We start from the raw sequence: 16639 nt of genomic DNA on the forward strand, positions 1-16639 counted from the left end.
GGAGGGAGGGGGGAAGGACAACACAACACAACCATGGAACCCGCACCGCCACCACCATCACCACACACACACCACATAGGCAACTAGAACTCATGCTCCTCCTAGTGTAACTTTACCCACGAGGGCCCGCCCGGAGGCGGCGGAGCGGCGCCAGGCGTGGCGGCGGCCGGGACGACCGGGCCTGGCGGCCTGTCGTCGGCTGAGCTGCACCAGCTGGCGGCCGCGTCGGCGGCGCTTCCCAAGGCATCGCGCCTCTGTCGCAATGTTGCGTCATACTGGTCGTGCAAGTACGAGGGCGCCGGATGCGAGTTCAACCACGACGTGGCCGCGGTCCAGGCCGCACTGCAGCAGCTGGCGGCGTCGGCGCCAACACCGACTACCGCCATGAACGCCAACGCACCCGAGTTTAAGGCTCCCAGTCGGGCTGAAAGTAGCGTCGACACACCCGACGCCGCAGCCGGATCGGCGCCGTCGGCATCGGCGCCGTCGTCGGCGATGCAGCTCGCCGCAGCCGCGCCTGAGTTTGTGCCGCCGAGCATGGCCGCCGCCGCGCCCGGTCCGCCGCCGGCCGCGGTGGTCCACACCCAGTCCGGTGCATCGTACCTGGTAGTCGGAAGCCTACCACCAGCCGAGCTGAGCGTGGCCGCCGCCGCGCAGTCGGTTCCGGCCGAGGCGGCCGGCGCGCCGGCCAAGTACGTCCCGATCCCCATGCACTACTACGCGGCGCCGCCGCCGTCGGCCGGCGCGCCGTCAGATGCACAGCGCGCACTCGGCGAGGCTTTTATGGACCAAGGCGTGCGCAACAGGCTGGCCAAGAACAACGCCCTCGTCCTTGCCCACACCGATGCCGAGGACGGCTCGGTCCCGCTCCGAGCCGGACGGTACCACACCCTCTTTCCGCTCGACGACGCCGTTGCGCGCCAGGCCGTCTCGGACATTTTTGGCATGCGGACCTCGGTTTACAAGGCGATTTCCGCCGAGGACGGCATGCCGTACGCGCTCCGTAGAGTCGATCGCTTCCGCCTCACCAACGAGTACGCCGTCTCGCTCGTCGACATGTGGCGCCAGGTCCGCCACACCAACGTCATCGCGCTCCGCGAGGCTTGGACAACCAAAGACTTTGGCGAGCGGGCTCTTTGCTTTGTCTACGACTACCATCCAGGCGCCAAGTCGCTGACACAGCTCTACTTTCGCAGCCCACAGACAGCGCTCGTCCCCGAGGCCCGCCTCTGGTCGTTTGCCGTCCAGCTCGTGGCCGGCCTTTCGGCCATCCACGGCGCCGGCCTCGCCCACCGCGCGCTTGTCGCCTCCAAGGTCGTCCTCACCCCGGCCTCGCGCCTCCTCATCTCATCGGCGGGTATGGTCGACGTTCTCACGCCGACGTCCAGCAGCCGCAGCTCGCCGCGCTCCAGGCCGACGACATCTTTGCGCTCGGGAAGCTCCTGCTGGCCCTCTCCTCGGTCTCGCTCGGCCCGGCCGAGCCGAGCACCGCGCTGTCCTTTGTCGAGCCGCGGTACTCGCCCGAGTGGACAAACTTTCTCCGCCTCATGCTCACAGGCCCAGTCGCCGGCAAGTACACCACCGTCGCAGACCTCACGGCAACCCTCGCGCCACACATCCTCGACGAGCTCAACCGAGCGCAGCTCGCCGCAGATCTGCTCGAGGCCGAGCTGGCCAAGGAGCTCGAAAACGGCCGCCTCTTCTCGCTCGTCACCAAGCTCGGCATGATCAACGAGCGCCCGCCCGAGGACATGCCCGATCCCAACTGGGCAGAAACGGACGACCGCTACCTCTTGCAGCTCTTCCGCGACTACGTCTTCCACCAGATCACCGAGGACGGCGTGCCCGTCTGCGACATGGGCCACGTCGTTGAGTGTCTCAACAAGCTCGACATCGCCTCCGACGAGCAGATCATGCTTCTTTCCCGCGACGGCCAGTCCATCATCGTCGCCTCCTACGCTCACCTCAACCGCGCCATCGGCGCCGCCGTCAACGACCTCCTCCGCGTCTCCACCGCACCGCCGCCCGCGCACACCCCGTCGTCTCGCGACCCGCCGCCCTCCGCCTTCCCGGGCCCGCACGCCCGCCACGCCCACGCCATGCCCGGCCCCGCCCATCACCACATCCGCCCGCAGATGCCGCAGCACGGTCACGCCCAGCGCCACACCCACGCCCACCAGCACAGCTACCCCGCAGGCGCCTCGGCTGGCCACGCACACACCCACCACCGCGCCCATCAGCACGCCCACCAGCACGCCCACCAGCACCAACAGCCGCAGCATCAGCACCATCACCACCACCAACACCAGCAGCATCAGCAATGGCATCAATAACACACACACACCCATCACCACCATCAACACACACAAAAATATGTGGCATGCACAGCTCAAGTGCCCGAACCACCGCCACTCCCTGGCCTCTCACCCCGAAAAAGCCGTTGTTCGCTCGCTCGCTCGCGCACACGCCGCAAGCCAGTACCGCCCCGCTACGCCGGCCGTACACCACCCGACACCACAACCACAACCCAGCTCCACCCGCAGCTCCGCATAGTCCTCTCCCTTCCTCCTCTCCCTTCCCCTCCCCCTCCCTCTCCCACACACCCACACAGCCACAGCCACGTCCTGCACCATGCCTGCTCGAGGCCGCCCCAGGACTAGGGTCCCCTCGCGGCAGTCGTCACGACGCCGCGAGACTACCCGAGCCCCACCCTCACGCGCAGGCACAGTGAGCCGGACAAGGAGGACGCCAGACGCAGGTGACTCGCGGAGGGACGACGGCGTGGGCGGAGAGACGCTCGCAGAGTTTCGGGAAAAGGTCCGCGGCATCGTCTCGGACACCCCGTTTGACGCGGCGACCGACCCGCGCCGCTCGACCGTCGAGCGCGAGCTCAACTGGGATGCGACGCCTGCGCGGCCGCCGTCACGCGCCGCGGCGCCGCGGGCTCACTCTGCACTTGATTCGCGACAGGTTACGTCAGTTCGTCGCGGTATCGACCCTCGCGATGCCGCCCTCATCGACGCCGTCGACGCCGAGGTCAACTCGGTCGTCCGCGGCCGCGGCCCGCTTGCCTCGTTCGACTACGGGTACTCGACCCAAGGCGGCCAGGCGTCGGTCTCGGCCGCCGCCGCCGCGCGCTCACCAGCCACGCTTATGGCTGCCATTGACAAGCTCTGGTCCGAGCTCCACCTGCCGCCCATCGAGCGGGCCATGTACGCGGCGTCGTGGTTTGCCACCGTCGAGCCCAACCCCGCTGATGCCGGCGTTCTCCAGCCGCACGCCTGGGACGAAATGATTTCCATCTACGACGCGCTTCTCGTCCACCGTAAGCGTACGCTTGCAGTGCTCAAGGCCATCGAGCTCCGCGAGATGGCACTCGATGCCATGGCTTCGCTCCCCGAGTCTGCCTCCAAGCTTGCTGTCACCACGGCCGCTGACGACTTGCGTATTGCCTCGGTCTCGGTCGTCGAGGCCATTGTAGAGTGGCGCGACGGCCTCTCCGACGCCTACGGCTTTACCTGGCGCGGCTCAAACTATCTGATCAAGATGCTCGCAGACGCCAACATCCTCGCTAACCTCGGCTTTGAGAGCTACTTCCCGTTCTCCTTCCGCAACAACCCGCTCCTGCTGGACACTCGCTTCCACTACAAGGAGCCCGAGCTTCGTGGCACCCTTGCCTCGCAGATGTCTGCCGCTGCACAGTTCAAGATCCTTCTCCGCCGCCGGCAGGAAGAGGCCCACAATCTGCTCCTCGCCGAGGAGCGACGTGCCGCCCGCCTCCATCGCCTCCGTGAGGACCTCTCGCTCCAGCGCTATCTCGTCCCGATCCTTGCCGTTGGCTCGATCCCCACCGGCCTCCCGGTCTACTTTGATCCGTCCTCGCCCGACGACCCCTTCACGCCACCCGTTGATTCGGTCTTTCACTACACCTCGGGTGTCGGCGCGCCCTTCGATGACGACACTACCCCGACACATGCCGAGGCCACATCTTCGGCCACCGCACTCCACGGCCGCGACTTTGAACCGTACGATGTCGGCTCGAGTGCAGCCGCCCCCGTCCCGGCTCCGCGCTCGGAAGCCGCAACTGGTGCGGGTGCTATTGCCTCGCGCACCTCGCCACTCGCTTCACCCTCGGTCTCGGCCTCGGCCTCGGCCGCCTCCGCTTCAGCTCCTGCTTCTGCATCTGCATCTGCATCTGCATCTGCATCCGCCTCCAACTCGGCCTCGGCCTCGGCCTCGGCTTCCAACTCGGCCTCGGCTTCCAACTCGGCCTCGGCTTCCAACTCGGCCTCGGCCTCTCCCTCAGCTTCAGCCTCCAACTCAGCCTCAGCCTCGGCCTCCAACTCAGCCTTGGCCTCTCCGTCCGCCTCTCCGTCCGCCTCGGCCTCCGACTCTGGCTCAGACTCAAGTTCGGACTCGGTCTCGGCCTCTGGTTCTCCATCCCCCGCTCCCGTCCCGGTCCAGGCCGGCCAGTTCAACGAGGTCGAGACCGCGATTGAGGCGTCGGCCCTCGCGGATGCAGACAAGTTTCGCGCAGACAGCCTCGAGCCCGTCGAGGGCGACGACGTTGCCGAGCCGATGTTCGACTCGGATATGCATCGTTCAGTCCTTTCGCCCGAGGACTACGACGTGGCGCGGACAGATGCCTTTCTGCGTAAGCACGACGCCCGGTTTGGCGAGCTGCCCCAGGTCGAGCTCGGAAGCCGGAGGGCACTCGCACTAGCGCTCACGGATGCTGACGGGCGCCCCGCCGGTGAGCTCAACGTCGAGATCGCCTACGACGCCATGCAGGTTAGCCCGGGCCAACTGCCCGAGTGGCCGCTGCCTGCCGATGCCAAGGACAGTGCGACGCGCTCGATTCACCGCAGTGGCCACGCCAAGGGTAAGTCCGAGTCTGGCTCGGATCCCAGCCTCGCGGTGGTCGAGGACACACTCCGAGTGGTCATTGTCGGTGCCGCGGGTCTCCACGACGCCCGCGAGGCCTCGGGCGCTGACGCGTACGTCAAGCTAGAGCTTGGGTCGTCTGAGATTGTTCGCGGCAAGACCAAGCCGGTGGCCAACTCGGCCGATCCAGTCTTTAACGCCACCTTTGAGTTTGATCTCCTGGCTGCCGCACGTGAGCTCGGCCTGTCATCGCTCTCCAGAACCCGCGCTCCGCTCAAGTTCTCAGTCTTTGACGCCGACGTCGGCCGCGACGACCTGCTCGGCTCGGCGCTTGCTGAGCTCTCCAAGCTCGAGCCGAACCAGACCGCCGACCTCTGGCTCGACCTCATTCCGCCAACTGACCACAACGCCAAGGGCGGTACTGTCCTTGCACTCGCCGTCCACGACGTCAATCGCCTCTCCAAGAACGAGCAGCTTGGCACCGCGCTTGTCCCGCTCTCCACCGGCACCATCCCGGTCGATGGCACTTCGCGCGACATTGCCGTTGCCCTTGACACACCCGGTGTGCCGCAAACCGTCCACCTCCGCCTCTCGTTCCAGCAGCACGCGCTTGGCGGCGGCGTGCTCACCAAGACCGACACGCAGGCATCCTCGAGCTCGACGGCGCTCGCGCCTCGGCCGCGGCCTGCAGGCACCCTCCGCGTGGTTGTCGAATCGGCCACAAGCCTCGAAGCGAAGGACCGCAAGTCGTCCGACCCGTTCTGTACCGTGAGCGTCGGGGAGATCTCGGCCAAGACCGAAGTCATCAAGTCGACGCTCGACCCGGTGTGGAACGAGGTCCTCCAGCTTCAGCTCCCTGCCAGCAAAGCCGGCGAAGACGACACCCTTTGCTTTGCTGTCTTTGACTGGGATCGCGCGTCGGCCAACGATCCGCTCGGCATAGCCAAACTTGCACTCGACACCCTCGCGCTCGATGGCTCAGACAATGCGGTGCTCCTCCCGCTGGTTGGCTCGGCTTCCGGTGGCTCGGTTACAGCCAAGATCTCGTTTGTGGCCAACGGTAGTGAGTCGGCCAAGGTGGCCAAGTCATCAGCTGAGCCAGGTCGTGCGGCCCGGTTGTTCCGAGTCGACGTCAAGATCATGGCCGGGCTTGGCCTGGCGCTCGATGACGCCGGTGTGCCCTCTGCGCCGTTTGTTGAGCTGGCCCTCGGCCGGTCTCGGCATAAGTCGCGGATTCTCAAGGGCTCGGCCACGCCGGACCCGCAGTGGGACGAGCAGTTCTCGCTCATGTGCTCACCCGCCGAGCTCGACGCCGGCTTTGTGCTCGACGTCTTCAACTGGGATCAGTGGGGTGCCAACAAGCCGCTTGGTCGCGCCACGCTGGCGCTCGTCGACCTCAAGCCTGGCAAGCGAGCGGTGCGCAAGCTTGCGCTCGATCCGCAGCTTGGCTCGGGCGCGATTCAGATTGCGCTCTCAGTCAACGTCGAGGCCGGTGCGGGCCGCCGTCACTCGGTCCCGTGCGACGTCGGCATGGCCCCAACCGCCGGCACCCGCACTCGCGCGCTTCACAGCGGTTCCGCCGGTATTGTCGGTGCGCTCAAGGTTGAAGTCCTCTCGGCCACCAACCTCCGCAACAAGGCCGGCAAGGCGCCAGACGCGCGGGTTTCACTTTCAGTCGGCGCGTCGTTGTTTGAGACTTCCAAGATGTCTAACGCCACCGACCCGGTGTGGGGCGGGAGTAAGGCGTCTACTGTGTTTGAGGGCGTCGCACTCGCGGCTGGCAGCGGCATGGCGGGCGATACCGCCGGCGCGCTCCATGTCCAACTCACTCGCCACGTGGCGGCGGCAATCGAGGCCGAGACGGCGTCCGACCCGCAGCGCCCGGCCCGCAAGCAGAGTCCTCTGGTAGCGGTTAAGCTAGTCGAGGCTGAGCAGCTTCCGCAGCGGCATCCTGCCAAGGACATGTTTTTCAACCTCGTGCAGGCGCGGTTCGCGCTCGCTGGGCACGGTCCGGCTGCTGCTGACGCCCTGGCCAGAGTTGACGCCGAGCTCGGTGAGCGGTACCTGCAGAACGGGGCGGTGCTGCTGGTCGGCATGAACTTTGCCCTGACAACGGCCAAGTACGGAGTCGACCAGACCATCGCCAACATGCACGCCCTCACCCAGATCCTCTATCCTTTTGTTCTCTCGCTCAACGGGACCATCATCGAGGAGAACATCTTTTTCTTCTCAGATCCGCTTATTGCCGTCTCGGCTGCGCTCGGCGCCAAGGTGCTGCTGGCCCAATACAATGCCGGCCTGGGCAGTGGAGACGAGGCGGACCGCAAGGCGCTTGTTGTGCGTGGTCTCGGAGTGCACGTCGGCGACATGCTCATTGTGCCCGATACCAACGTCCACTGGGGTGATCCGCTCAACGTGGCGTCCAAGCTTGCAGAAGACTATGCACAGGACGGACAGTTGTTTGTCACCCGCGAAGTCCACGCTGCGCTCAAGTCGTCAGTCCAGTTTGGTCAGCTTGTCTTTGAGCCGCACTCGATCATCATCTCCAAGGTCGAACTCACTGCGTACACCGCTGTGGCCAAGGAAGGCACCAAGCTCGCCCGCCCGCCCAGCCTCGATGCGGCCCCTCCGCAGAAGCATGGTACCGAGATTCACTGCCTCCGGTATCCTGCTGCCGGTGCCGTGCTTGTCTCGGACATGTCCGGCTTTACGCGCATCACCAAGGCGCACGGCATTGTCCATTACGCCTCGCTCATCCTCAAAATGCGACAGGTGTGCTCAGCCATTTACGCTGCCTACGGCGCAAAGCACTTTTTCACCGAGGCCGACAACTGCTTTGTCCTCTTTGACTCGGCGTGGAACGCGCTCGAGGCCGCCAAGGTTGCACAGGCCATGATGGCCGCGTACAACGCCAAAGTTGTTGACCCCAAGTTTACCATCAAGGTCGGTGGCTGGGGCCTCTCCTACGGCGACAACATCCTGCAAGATACCGAGAGCGGCAAGATGTACGGGCAAGCCGTCGACGAAGCCTTTGAGCTCGGCGAGGACGTGGCCGAAAACAACGTGCTCGCCACTGGCGCCATTCTGGCTGCCATGCGCGCCGAGGGCGGCTCGCTCGATGGCGTCACCCCCGCTCCAGGCTCACTCGACGAGTGCACCGAGCTCATCAACGAGTACTACGCCATGGACGGCGAGCTTGCTCCCGGCGCGCAGCGGGTCTTTGTTCCCGAGCCGCCGCCGGTGGCGGTGGCCGAGCTGGACGCCGTCCTTGAGGGCAGTACGGGCAGGCAGCGCACGCCCGGCTCTTACGAGGCTCTCGTCAAATTCGACGGTCTTGTCCAGCTGCGGTCTCGACACGCGCCTGCATCGACATCGCCGGCCTGGCACGCCGGCGGCTCGCTGGCCAAGCCGCTCGCCCCAGGCGCGCTGCTCGAGATCGAGGTCCGCGACAACGACATATTCGGCGGTTCAGAGCTGGTCGGCCAGGCCTTTGTCCCACTAGACAAGCTGGAGACCAATGTTCGCGCGGACGTGTGGGTCGATCTTGTTGGCGCTGGTGCGTCGGGCGAGACCGGCGCCGCCGGGCGTGTCCACCTCCATCTGGAAATCCTCGATCCCAGCGCGCCGTCATGGCTCCTGCATGGCCCGCCGCGCGGCGTCATCGAGCTGGCAGTCATCGCCGCCCGTGAGCTCGGTGATCCGGTCGAGGACGTGTTTGAACTCGCGCCGGCATGCAACGTCATCTTTGGTGCGTTCAAGGCCTCCACCGGTCCGATTCGGGGCACCGTCAGTCCACAGTGGGAGTACGATACCCAGGTGGTCGTTACCGGAACTCCGGGAGACGACCCGGCGTCGATCCTGTTCGAGGTCGTCTCTGGTGACCGGGTCCTAGGCTCGACCTCGCTGCCGGTCGAGCTGCTCCACCCTGGCGTCCCGCTGGATCTCTGGCTCCCGCTCTCGTCTGGGCGCGGGGCCGCCATCCACGTCGTCGCCTGCCTCCAGCACTGTGCAGCGCCGCCGCACGGTGCGCTGGCACTCACCCTGGTCTCCGCCTCAGGCCTCGCCCACAAGAGCGATGCCTATGTCGTCGCCCGCTGCGGCCACGGCGCCTCCGTCTCGTCGGCGGTTGCGCCCAAGTCTGCCGATCCCGAGTGGCACCAGAACCTCCAGCCGCTCTACGTCTACGGCCGGGTCGAGGACCTCGAGCTGGTTGTCATGGACCAGGACAAGTTTACCAGCGACGACGAGCTTGGTCGTGCCTGTGTCATCGTTCGCGCCCCGAGCCCTTGAGCACCAGCCACTGTCAGACCAACAAACGATACCCTGATGTGGAAAGCTGTCCGTCAAGCCGTCCAGACTTGAAGTCGCAGTCTGCCTGAACCTCGCGTATCTCGAGGCAGGAGGCCTCCAGCGGCAGTGGCGGTTGAATGTTCGTCTTCCACAAACCACACACGCACGGCCAGGAAGGGCAAGCCGTTGTCAGCCACCACATCACACTCCCCTCCCTCTCTCCCTTCCCCATCCACACACACACACACACACACACACACACACACGCACACACACACAGGCACAGGCACACACACTACCACACTACCACGCAACCCCCTACATTCCCTCCCTCCCTTCCTTCCCTCGGCATGTCGAGCGCATTCCGCACACGGGCCTTGCGCTCACGGCTCGCCGAGTGCACCCCAGACCAGCTCCGCGACATCATCACACAGGTATGGGGGCAGCAATGGGGGCAGTGGGTGGTTTGGTGGGTGGTTGGATGACTGTTGCAAAGGGGAGAGGGGAGGAGGGGAGGGAGGGCGGGGGAAGACTCACTGGTGAGGCGGTGGCGCGGTGGTGTTCTGGCGCGGTGGCATTCTGGCGCGGTGGCCGTTCTGGCTGCGTGGGTGTGGCGCAGCTGTGTGAGAGCCATGGCAACATCCGGTTCGAGACCAATGTGATTCTGGATGAGATGCTGCAGCCCAAGACACGGACGCCTGCGCGGGCGCGGGCGCATGCCAAGTCGGCACTGGCCATGCGGTCAACCATGGGAGGCGAGTCGCCGTCGCCGGGAGGACGGTCGCGGTCAAAGTCGCCGTCGCATCTTAAGTCGGTCATGATGCAGCCGTCACTCTTCACCCGGCTCCCGCCCAAGGCTGCGCGGGTGAGAGTCTTCCGCAACGGATCAAACAACGAGTTTGAGATGGCGACGGTGGCGGCGTCGTCGATGGACGAGTTTCTGCGGCTGGCAACGGACAAACTCGGCCTGGTGGCTGCGGCCCGCAAGGTGTACGACGTAGAGGGCAACACAGTGACCACGCTCGATGGGCTGGAGAACGATGCAGTGGTGTATGTCTCGGCGGGCGAGGCGTTCCAGGACCCGATGCGGCACGGCCCGCGGGTGACGACGTCGTCGATCGGCGCAGACCACCGGCTGGTGCGGCAGACGACCAAGCGGCTGTACGCCAAGAAGAATGGCGACCCGTCCGACGATCGGTTCATCATTGTGGCGCCGCTGCCGGGCCTCTACACACCGGCGCAGGAGATGGAGATGCTGCTTACCGACTGCACGGCCAAGCTTAACCTGGTGGCGTGCGCCAAGCGGGTATTTACCGAAGAGGGCAAGCTTGTTGAGTCGGTGGCAGAACTGGCCAACGGACAGACCATTGTGGTCTCTGTTGGCGAGCCGTGGCACGATCCGGCCGACAAGTCGCCGATCAAGCGCGGGGTTAAGATTGCCGATGACCACCGGCTGCTTCAGGAGCCGGCAAAGGCCATCCGGGCGCTGCGCAACGGGCACAAGTCGCTCTCGCGGCAAGCAACGCTAGAGAAGCAGCTGGATGTCTTCCGCGGCGAGTCGGTTCTTGTGGTGGGAAACACTATGGAAAAGCTGCTAGAGTCGGCGACAACGCGGCTCTCCCTGACGTCTGCGGCGCGGCGGCTGTACACAGTGACTGGCGAGCTTGTCCATGAGTTTGACCGCTTTGAGCGCGGCCAGCTGTACTACGTCTCTGTGGGCGAGGGCTTTATTGATCCGATGGACCCGACGCAGCTGGCGGCCAAGCAGATTGCCGAGCTTCCGGCCTCATCGCACCTCAATCCCCCGCCGACAGCGCGGATGCTCGCCTTTCGCAACGGCGAGTCGGCCATCCGCGACGCGGTCCGAGTGGTGGCCTCGTCAATGCGGCAGGTGCTCGAAGAGTGCACCCGCAAGCTGCATCTTGTTGCGTCTGCGCGGCGGCTGTACACCACGTCCGGCGTGCCCATCAACTCGCTCAAGGACATCACCAACGACATGCACGTGGTTGTCTCGTGCGGCGAACCATTTAAGCCGCTCGACGGCTCGCGTGTCGAGTCGCTCATTGCCCCCATCTCAGAGGGCTCGCGTCTACTGGTCAAAGGCAACATTCGGCTCAACGCCCACCGCAACGGGTGGGGCTCGCGGCAAGCCGGCCGCCACATCGTGGGCGCATCGCTCAAGGAGCTCCTCGACGAGGCGACTCGTGTCCTGGGCCTGCCGTCAGCAGCACGCCGCATGTACACCGAGGATGGCGTCCACATCAAGGATGTGAACCAGCTCTCGCGCGACATGACCGTCTACATCTCGCTCGGAGAGCAGTTTTCGTCGAGTGCGGCTCGCAGCGGTGCCGGCGGAGCTGGTGCCTCGTCGGCTGGCAGCCGTCGCAAGGGCGCCAAAGTCGGCTCCAAAACAGCAAGCACAGGCACGTCGACGTAAATCCCGAGAACTCCATTGCTCGTGCGGCAGCGCGCTCAAACTTCCTTGATCATGCGACAGAACGCGGCGAGGCGGCGGCCGAAGCGGTCACGGTTCTTAACGTCTAGCGTGGAGTCGACGTCATCGAGGAGTGTCTCGTAGGCCTCGGCAATGCGCTCGCGGCGGTGCGGCGGCTCCCGGGCAACGATATCAGCCTTGATCCGCTCAAACTCGTTCGAGTAGAGGACGATAAAGTTGAGGAAGGGCTTGGCGACCGCCCACTGCGGGAGACGCGAGTTGTCGATGAGGAGGTAGATCGAGGCGAGGACCTCGAGGATTTCTGGGTAGATTGCGGCGGCCTGTGAGTCAAGATGCTTCTGCAGCATCTCGGCAAGCTCCGGGTGCTTGCCGGCCGACGCCATCTCGTACTGAAAGGTGGTGAGGAACTCGAGCGCACCGCATGATTGGGTGAAGATCCGCCGCTGGAACGACTGCAAGCCCGACTTGAGCGAGAGCAGGATGCGGCCTAGCGTCTCTTCGCTCTGCCGCAACAGTTCGCGAGTGTGGGTCTTGGCCAGCACCTCCAAAAAGGCGTAGTATCCAGAGCAAAGCGTTGGGTAGAGGAGGAGGAGCTCGAACGGAATGGCGACGACAAGGGCGAGCGCGCAGTCGATGGCGTCGACAAGCGCCTTGTCGTCGTAGAGGTCAAAGACGCCAAAGCAGCAGTAGTCACCGGAGAACGAGAGCCGGAGCATGGCGAGGCAGAGCTCGATGCCAGAAAAGGTGGCTTCGAGCTGGGCAGCGAGTGCGTGCGACGGGCCCTCGGCGTTGGCGTCGCCGTCAGCAGCGGTACGATCGGACGAGGGGCCTTGGGCCTGCGAGGCTGCGGCAAGGCGGACGGCGGCAAACTCCTCAACCGCGGCCGGGAAACCGTTCTGCAGCAGCTGGGCGGCGTAGGCGACCAGAATCTTGGACGTGGCCTTGAACAACAGGATGCCGTTGGGCGAGGCCGGCGGGAACTTGATGCGCCGCGACGGGTTGTTGACGAGGTCGGCCCAAAAAACAAGCATGGGGTTGACCACGCTCGGGTTGTCGTAGTACCGCTCGACGAGCGCGAGGATGAGCGGCGCAAAGTCGTGGTATATCCAGTCAAAGAAGATTCGGTAGTGATTGTCCTTCTTGGCCGCAGTGAGGACGCCGGTGAGGTCGAGGAACAGCGCCTGGAGCGCGTGCTGGAACTGCGGTGAGGCGAGGACACTCGCGTCGTCGGCCTCGAGCGCAGAGGCGATCGAGGCAAAGGCCTCGCCAAAGCACTGCATAAAGGCGTCAAACTTGGCGATGTTGTCGTCGCGGAAGATGACAATGCCGAGAATGTGGTAGAACTGCTTGCGCGGGCCGGCGTTGCCCGCATCGGCAAGAAAGGCAAGCTCGCCGCTGCCGTGCGAATGGAGCAGATAGTCGATGGCGGCAACCTTGGAGAGGAGTGGAAGCGAGGTGTACGGCGCGGTGACGAGGTCCATGAACAACGAGAGCGTCATGCTCAGCAGATCTTCGTTGGAAGACCACGCAGAGAGGTTGACACAGATCTTCTCGATCATGACCCGGAGGACAGCGGCCGAGTCGGGGAGGTTGAGTTCTGAGCCGAGGGCAGCGTACGCCCGCGAGAGCGAAAGAGCTTGGTCGCCGATGTGGGCCTTGCGGAACTTTTTCATAAAGTACAGCAGAGCCCGCTCGAGGTGAACCGAAGCGTGGTCTTGCCCGCGCTCGCTCAGCACCTGGTCCGAGGTAGAGAGGAGCTGGAATACGCGGACGGCAAGATGGCCGTCGAGCATGTCCTCATCCGGGTTCTTGCGCGAGGCAGTCCGGCCCGACACAAGGCCGCCGGCGAGGTAGACAAGCCACGCGAGCTGGCTCTCGAGCACGCCAAGTTGAAAGAGGACCTGCGGCGCACCGCCCGAGTCGTGGGCGGCCTGGACGGCGCCCATGTACTGGTCGATGAGCGGATCAAATGCCGAGAGGACGTACCGGCCGGCGGCCTCGTAGTGGAAGCGGCCGAGCGCGGGAAATGCTGCCAGCGTCTCCTCCAGCAGCGGCGGCGAGGATAGCGGATCGTCCATGACCTGGTGGTCGGCGACGGCGACAACAAGATTGAGCCGCGAGGCGACAAAGGCCTCGACGAGACCGGCCACCAGCGGCTCCAGCTTTGACGTCAACACGCCGCCGTTGGTCGTTGACATGCACATGGCGTTCCAAAAGTGCAAGATGTGGTAGATGGAGCCCGACGAGGTGCCGATCGACTCAAAGGAGACAACCGAAAAGTTGGCAACCGCGAAAATCCACTGCTCGTACGCCGGCGCCTTGACCAGATAGGTGACGTGGAACTGCGACTTGAGGCGCGAGATGTACTGGCAAAAGTGGTGGTAGCACTCTTCGTCGCCAAGCGCAACCGAGTGTTCGAGAACGTTGATGACAAACTGCATGTGCTGGTTGAGGTACTTGAGGCGGACATCCTCGGACGAGAACAGCGAGCGGCGGACGGCGACAAAGAGAGTGATGACCTCGAGGGCTTTGGACGAGTAGACGGCGGCGTGCGAGTAGAGCGTAAATAGGAGCTGCAGTGTGTCCGGATCCTCAATCGACTCGCGCCAGCCGTCGGGAATCTGCAGCGACGAGTTCTTGGCCCGCTGGTCGTCGGTGAGGGTGCCGATAAAGTCAAAGCTGAAGCACTCTGCAACGACCCTGAGGGCATTGACGGCGAGCGCCTCTTGTGCAGCCGGATCCTCGTTGCCGTATGCGCCAGAAACAAGGCGGCGGAGCAGGGTGAGCGACGACGCATAGATGTCCGAGAGGGCCGAATCGCGGAAGGCCGTCACGTACTTGCGATGCTCAATGGGCGAGTGGCCGGTCCACTGCTGGTTGATCTCCTGGATGAGTTGCTCGTAGATGCGCATGCCGAGGACGCAGTGCGCAAACGAGGTATTGAAAAAGGTGGAGACGTCGTCGACAAGCGAGTTCATGCCGGACTCGTCGAGCCAGCCGAGCTTGCAGAGGCGGACTAGGAGGGCGATGAGAAAGGTCTCGTTGTACGGCTCGAGCTCACGCGCTCGCTCGTAGATGAGCTCAAGAACAAAGCTCCGAAGGCCATTCCTCTCATGGACCGAGAACGCGCTCCAGTTGTTTGGCACCAGCCACATCAGTGCCTGGGTGGCGTACAGCAGCGCCGTCGGCTCGCGGGTCCTCACCATCACCGCCCGTGAGGTCTCCACCGTCTCGAGCGACGTCCGAAATGGAGCCAGCTCAGCCTCGGCCTCGGCCCGTGCTGCTCCGATGTCTAGGTATGCCGTCCGCGCCAGCCGCTGCAGTAGTGTCGCCGGAAGCGTCAAAGACCGTGAGAGGGAGGCTGTGAGTGGAAGGATGGCGGGGGGACGGGGGGGGGGGGAGGGGGGGGGAGGGGGGAGGGTAGGCAAGGGTGGGGGGGGAAGGGAGGAAGAGGGCAGGAGACGGCTTACCTCAAAGGCGGCCAGCTCTTCGTCGGTAGCCATGGTTGCAGTCGCACTCGCCTGGCGACGGCTGTTGCTCGGTTGCCCAAGGTGCCATGCTGGCTGGGGTGGTGGGCAGGGAGAAAGAGCAGGACGGTGTGGGTCGCGCGGACGGATGAAACCGATTTAACATTTTTCGCACGGCTGACGAGCCGGGGCCGGCGACGAGCAGCTCTGATCAATTGTAGGAGGAGGTTGATTGTTGGAGAGGTAGGCAGATGGTGGAAGACGAACGGAGTACCAGGTATCGCGTGCTACTGGCAGTGAACTGGAAGAGGTTATTCATTCACTTCTTGGCTTTGGGCTGGTCTTCGGGAGCAGCATTGGCGGGACGCTTGGAGCCGACGGGGGGGGATGCGGCTTGCGGGGCCGAAGGCTTGGCCTTGCGCTTGACGAGCGAGGAGAGGTCATTGACGGGGGCGCCTGCCGCCGGCTTGGCAGCTGGCTTGCGCTTGACAAGCGATGAGAGGTCGTTGACCGGCGCGGTCGAGGCTGCCGATGGCTTACCAAAGGCGTTGGTCGAGGCCGACGAGGCCGACGAGGCCGTAGACGAGAGGCGACGCGAGGGCGGCGGGGCAAAGTCGATGGTGGCGTTCTTAAAGCCAGCCCGGCCCGAGGCGACAGCGGCCGATGTGGTGGCGGCCTTGGCCTTGGCCTCAGCCTTGGCCTTGGCCAGCAGCTCCATCTCGCTGGCAAGCGCCTTGGTTTCAGCGATCTTGTCGGAGATTTCGGCAAGGATGCCGCGACGGTCGGCGATCTTGGACGAGAGCTTGGCCGCGTCTTCAGGCGAGGCCGTCTTTGCACGAGTCTCATAGTCAGAGATGGCGGCGGCGACGGCGTCGGCGGCCTTGGTGAACGAGGCCTCGGCATCTGTGTGGTGGCCGCCGAGCTGCTGCGAGGTGCCAAGCAGATAGTAGACCTCGGCAACGGCGCCATCGGTCTGCGGCAGCGTCTTGCTGTAGATCTCAGCGGCAGCAGTGTACTCCTTGATGGCACCGTCCATGTTGTCTGACTCGAGACAGACCTCGCCGATGGTGCAATGGACCTCAGCCTGACGCTGAGCGGCTTCGGCATCTCCAGCTGCCGCCGCAGAGCTGTAGATGACCCGAGCCAGTTCAAGCACCTCCCAGGCAATAGTCAGATCATCAGCATCGTCACCATCGTCACCTCCGGCGCCGGCACCAGCGCCAGACATGCCCGAGAGCACGTTGCCCTTTGCCCGAGCGCAGTCGAGCAGTGCCTTGCCGTAGGCCACGTAGAAGGGAGCCGTCGAGGGATGTTGCTCACCAGCTGCCTGAACTTGCATGCCCAGGGCGTCTGAGAATGCATCCACCGCCTTTTCGTGCGCCTTGAGCTTCAGATGCCGCTTGCCTTCGACGAGCTGGATGGAAAGGAGGGGAGGGGGACGGTGAGTGGGCGTAGAATCAAACCCGTGACGGGACGTAGACCGGGGGAAGGGGGGGGGGGAGGGGGGGGGGGGGGGGGGGATGGTGGGTACCTTCTGGGATGC

General features: G+C 64.7%; 4 protein-coding genes across 4 annotated transcripts in view; 2 read left to right on the plus strand and 2 right to left on the minus strand.

The window, feature by feature from the left end:
- AMSG_01014 (PAB-dependent poly(A)-specific ribonuclease subunit pan3) overlaps window positions 1-9174 on the plus strand; it is a gene marked incomplete at both ends in the record, with an annotated part of 9527 nt that extends 353 nt beyond the window's left edge. Inside the window, 3 exons of the mRNA XM_013906737.1 lie at window positions 106-1362; window positions 1389-2148; window positions 2753-9174. Coding sequence (XP_013762191.1) covers window positions 106-1362; window positions 1389-2148; window positions 2753-9174 — 8439 coding nt within the window. The remainder of the gene's footprint in view (window positions 1-105; window positions 1363-1388; window positions 2149-2752) is intronic.
- Window positions 9175-9414: 240 nt separating this feature from the next.
- Window positions 9415-11626, plus strand: AMSG_01015 (uncharacterized protein). The gene is made up of 2 exons (XM_013906738.1): window positions 9415-9608; window positions 9794-11626. The coding sequence occupies exons 1-2, from the start codon at window positions 9525-9527 to the stop codon at window positions 11609-11611; spliced, it is 1902 nt and encodes a 633-aa protein (XP_013762192.1). The 5' UTR covers window positions 9415-9524; the 3' UTR covers window positions 11612-11626.
- On the minus strand, window positions 11105-15132 carry AMSG_01016 (importin-beta domain-containing protein; the record flags this gene model as incomplete). Its single annotated transcript, XM_013906739.1, has 2 exons — window positions 11105-14946; window positions 15100-15132. The coding sequence occupies 2 exons, from the start codon at window positions 15130-15132 to the stop codon at window positions 11647-11649; spliced, it is 3333 nt and encodes a 1110-aa protein (XP_013762193.1). The 3' UTR covers window positions 11105-11646.
- Window positions 15133-15415: 283 nt separating this feature from the next.
- Window positions 15416-16512, minus strand: AMSG_01017 (uncharacterized protein; the record flags this gene model as incomplete). The annotated part of the gene is made up of 1 exon (XM_013906740.1): window positions 15416-16512. The coding sequence occupies exon 1, from the start codon at window positions 16433-16435 to the stop codon at window positions 15416-15418; it is 1020 nt and encodes a 339-aa protein (XP_013762194.1). The 5' UTR covers window positions 16436-16512.
- Window positions 16513-16639: the final 127 nt, after the last annotated feature.

The sequence above is a fragment of the Thecamonas trahens genome, assembly GCF_000142905.1.
Source record: "Thecamonas trahens ATCC 50062 unplaced genomic scaffold supercont1.4, whole genome shotgun sequence".
NCBI classification, from domain to species: Eukaryota; order Apusomonadida; family Apusomonadidae; genus Thecamonas; species Thecamonas trahens.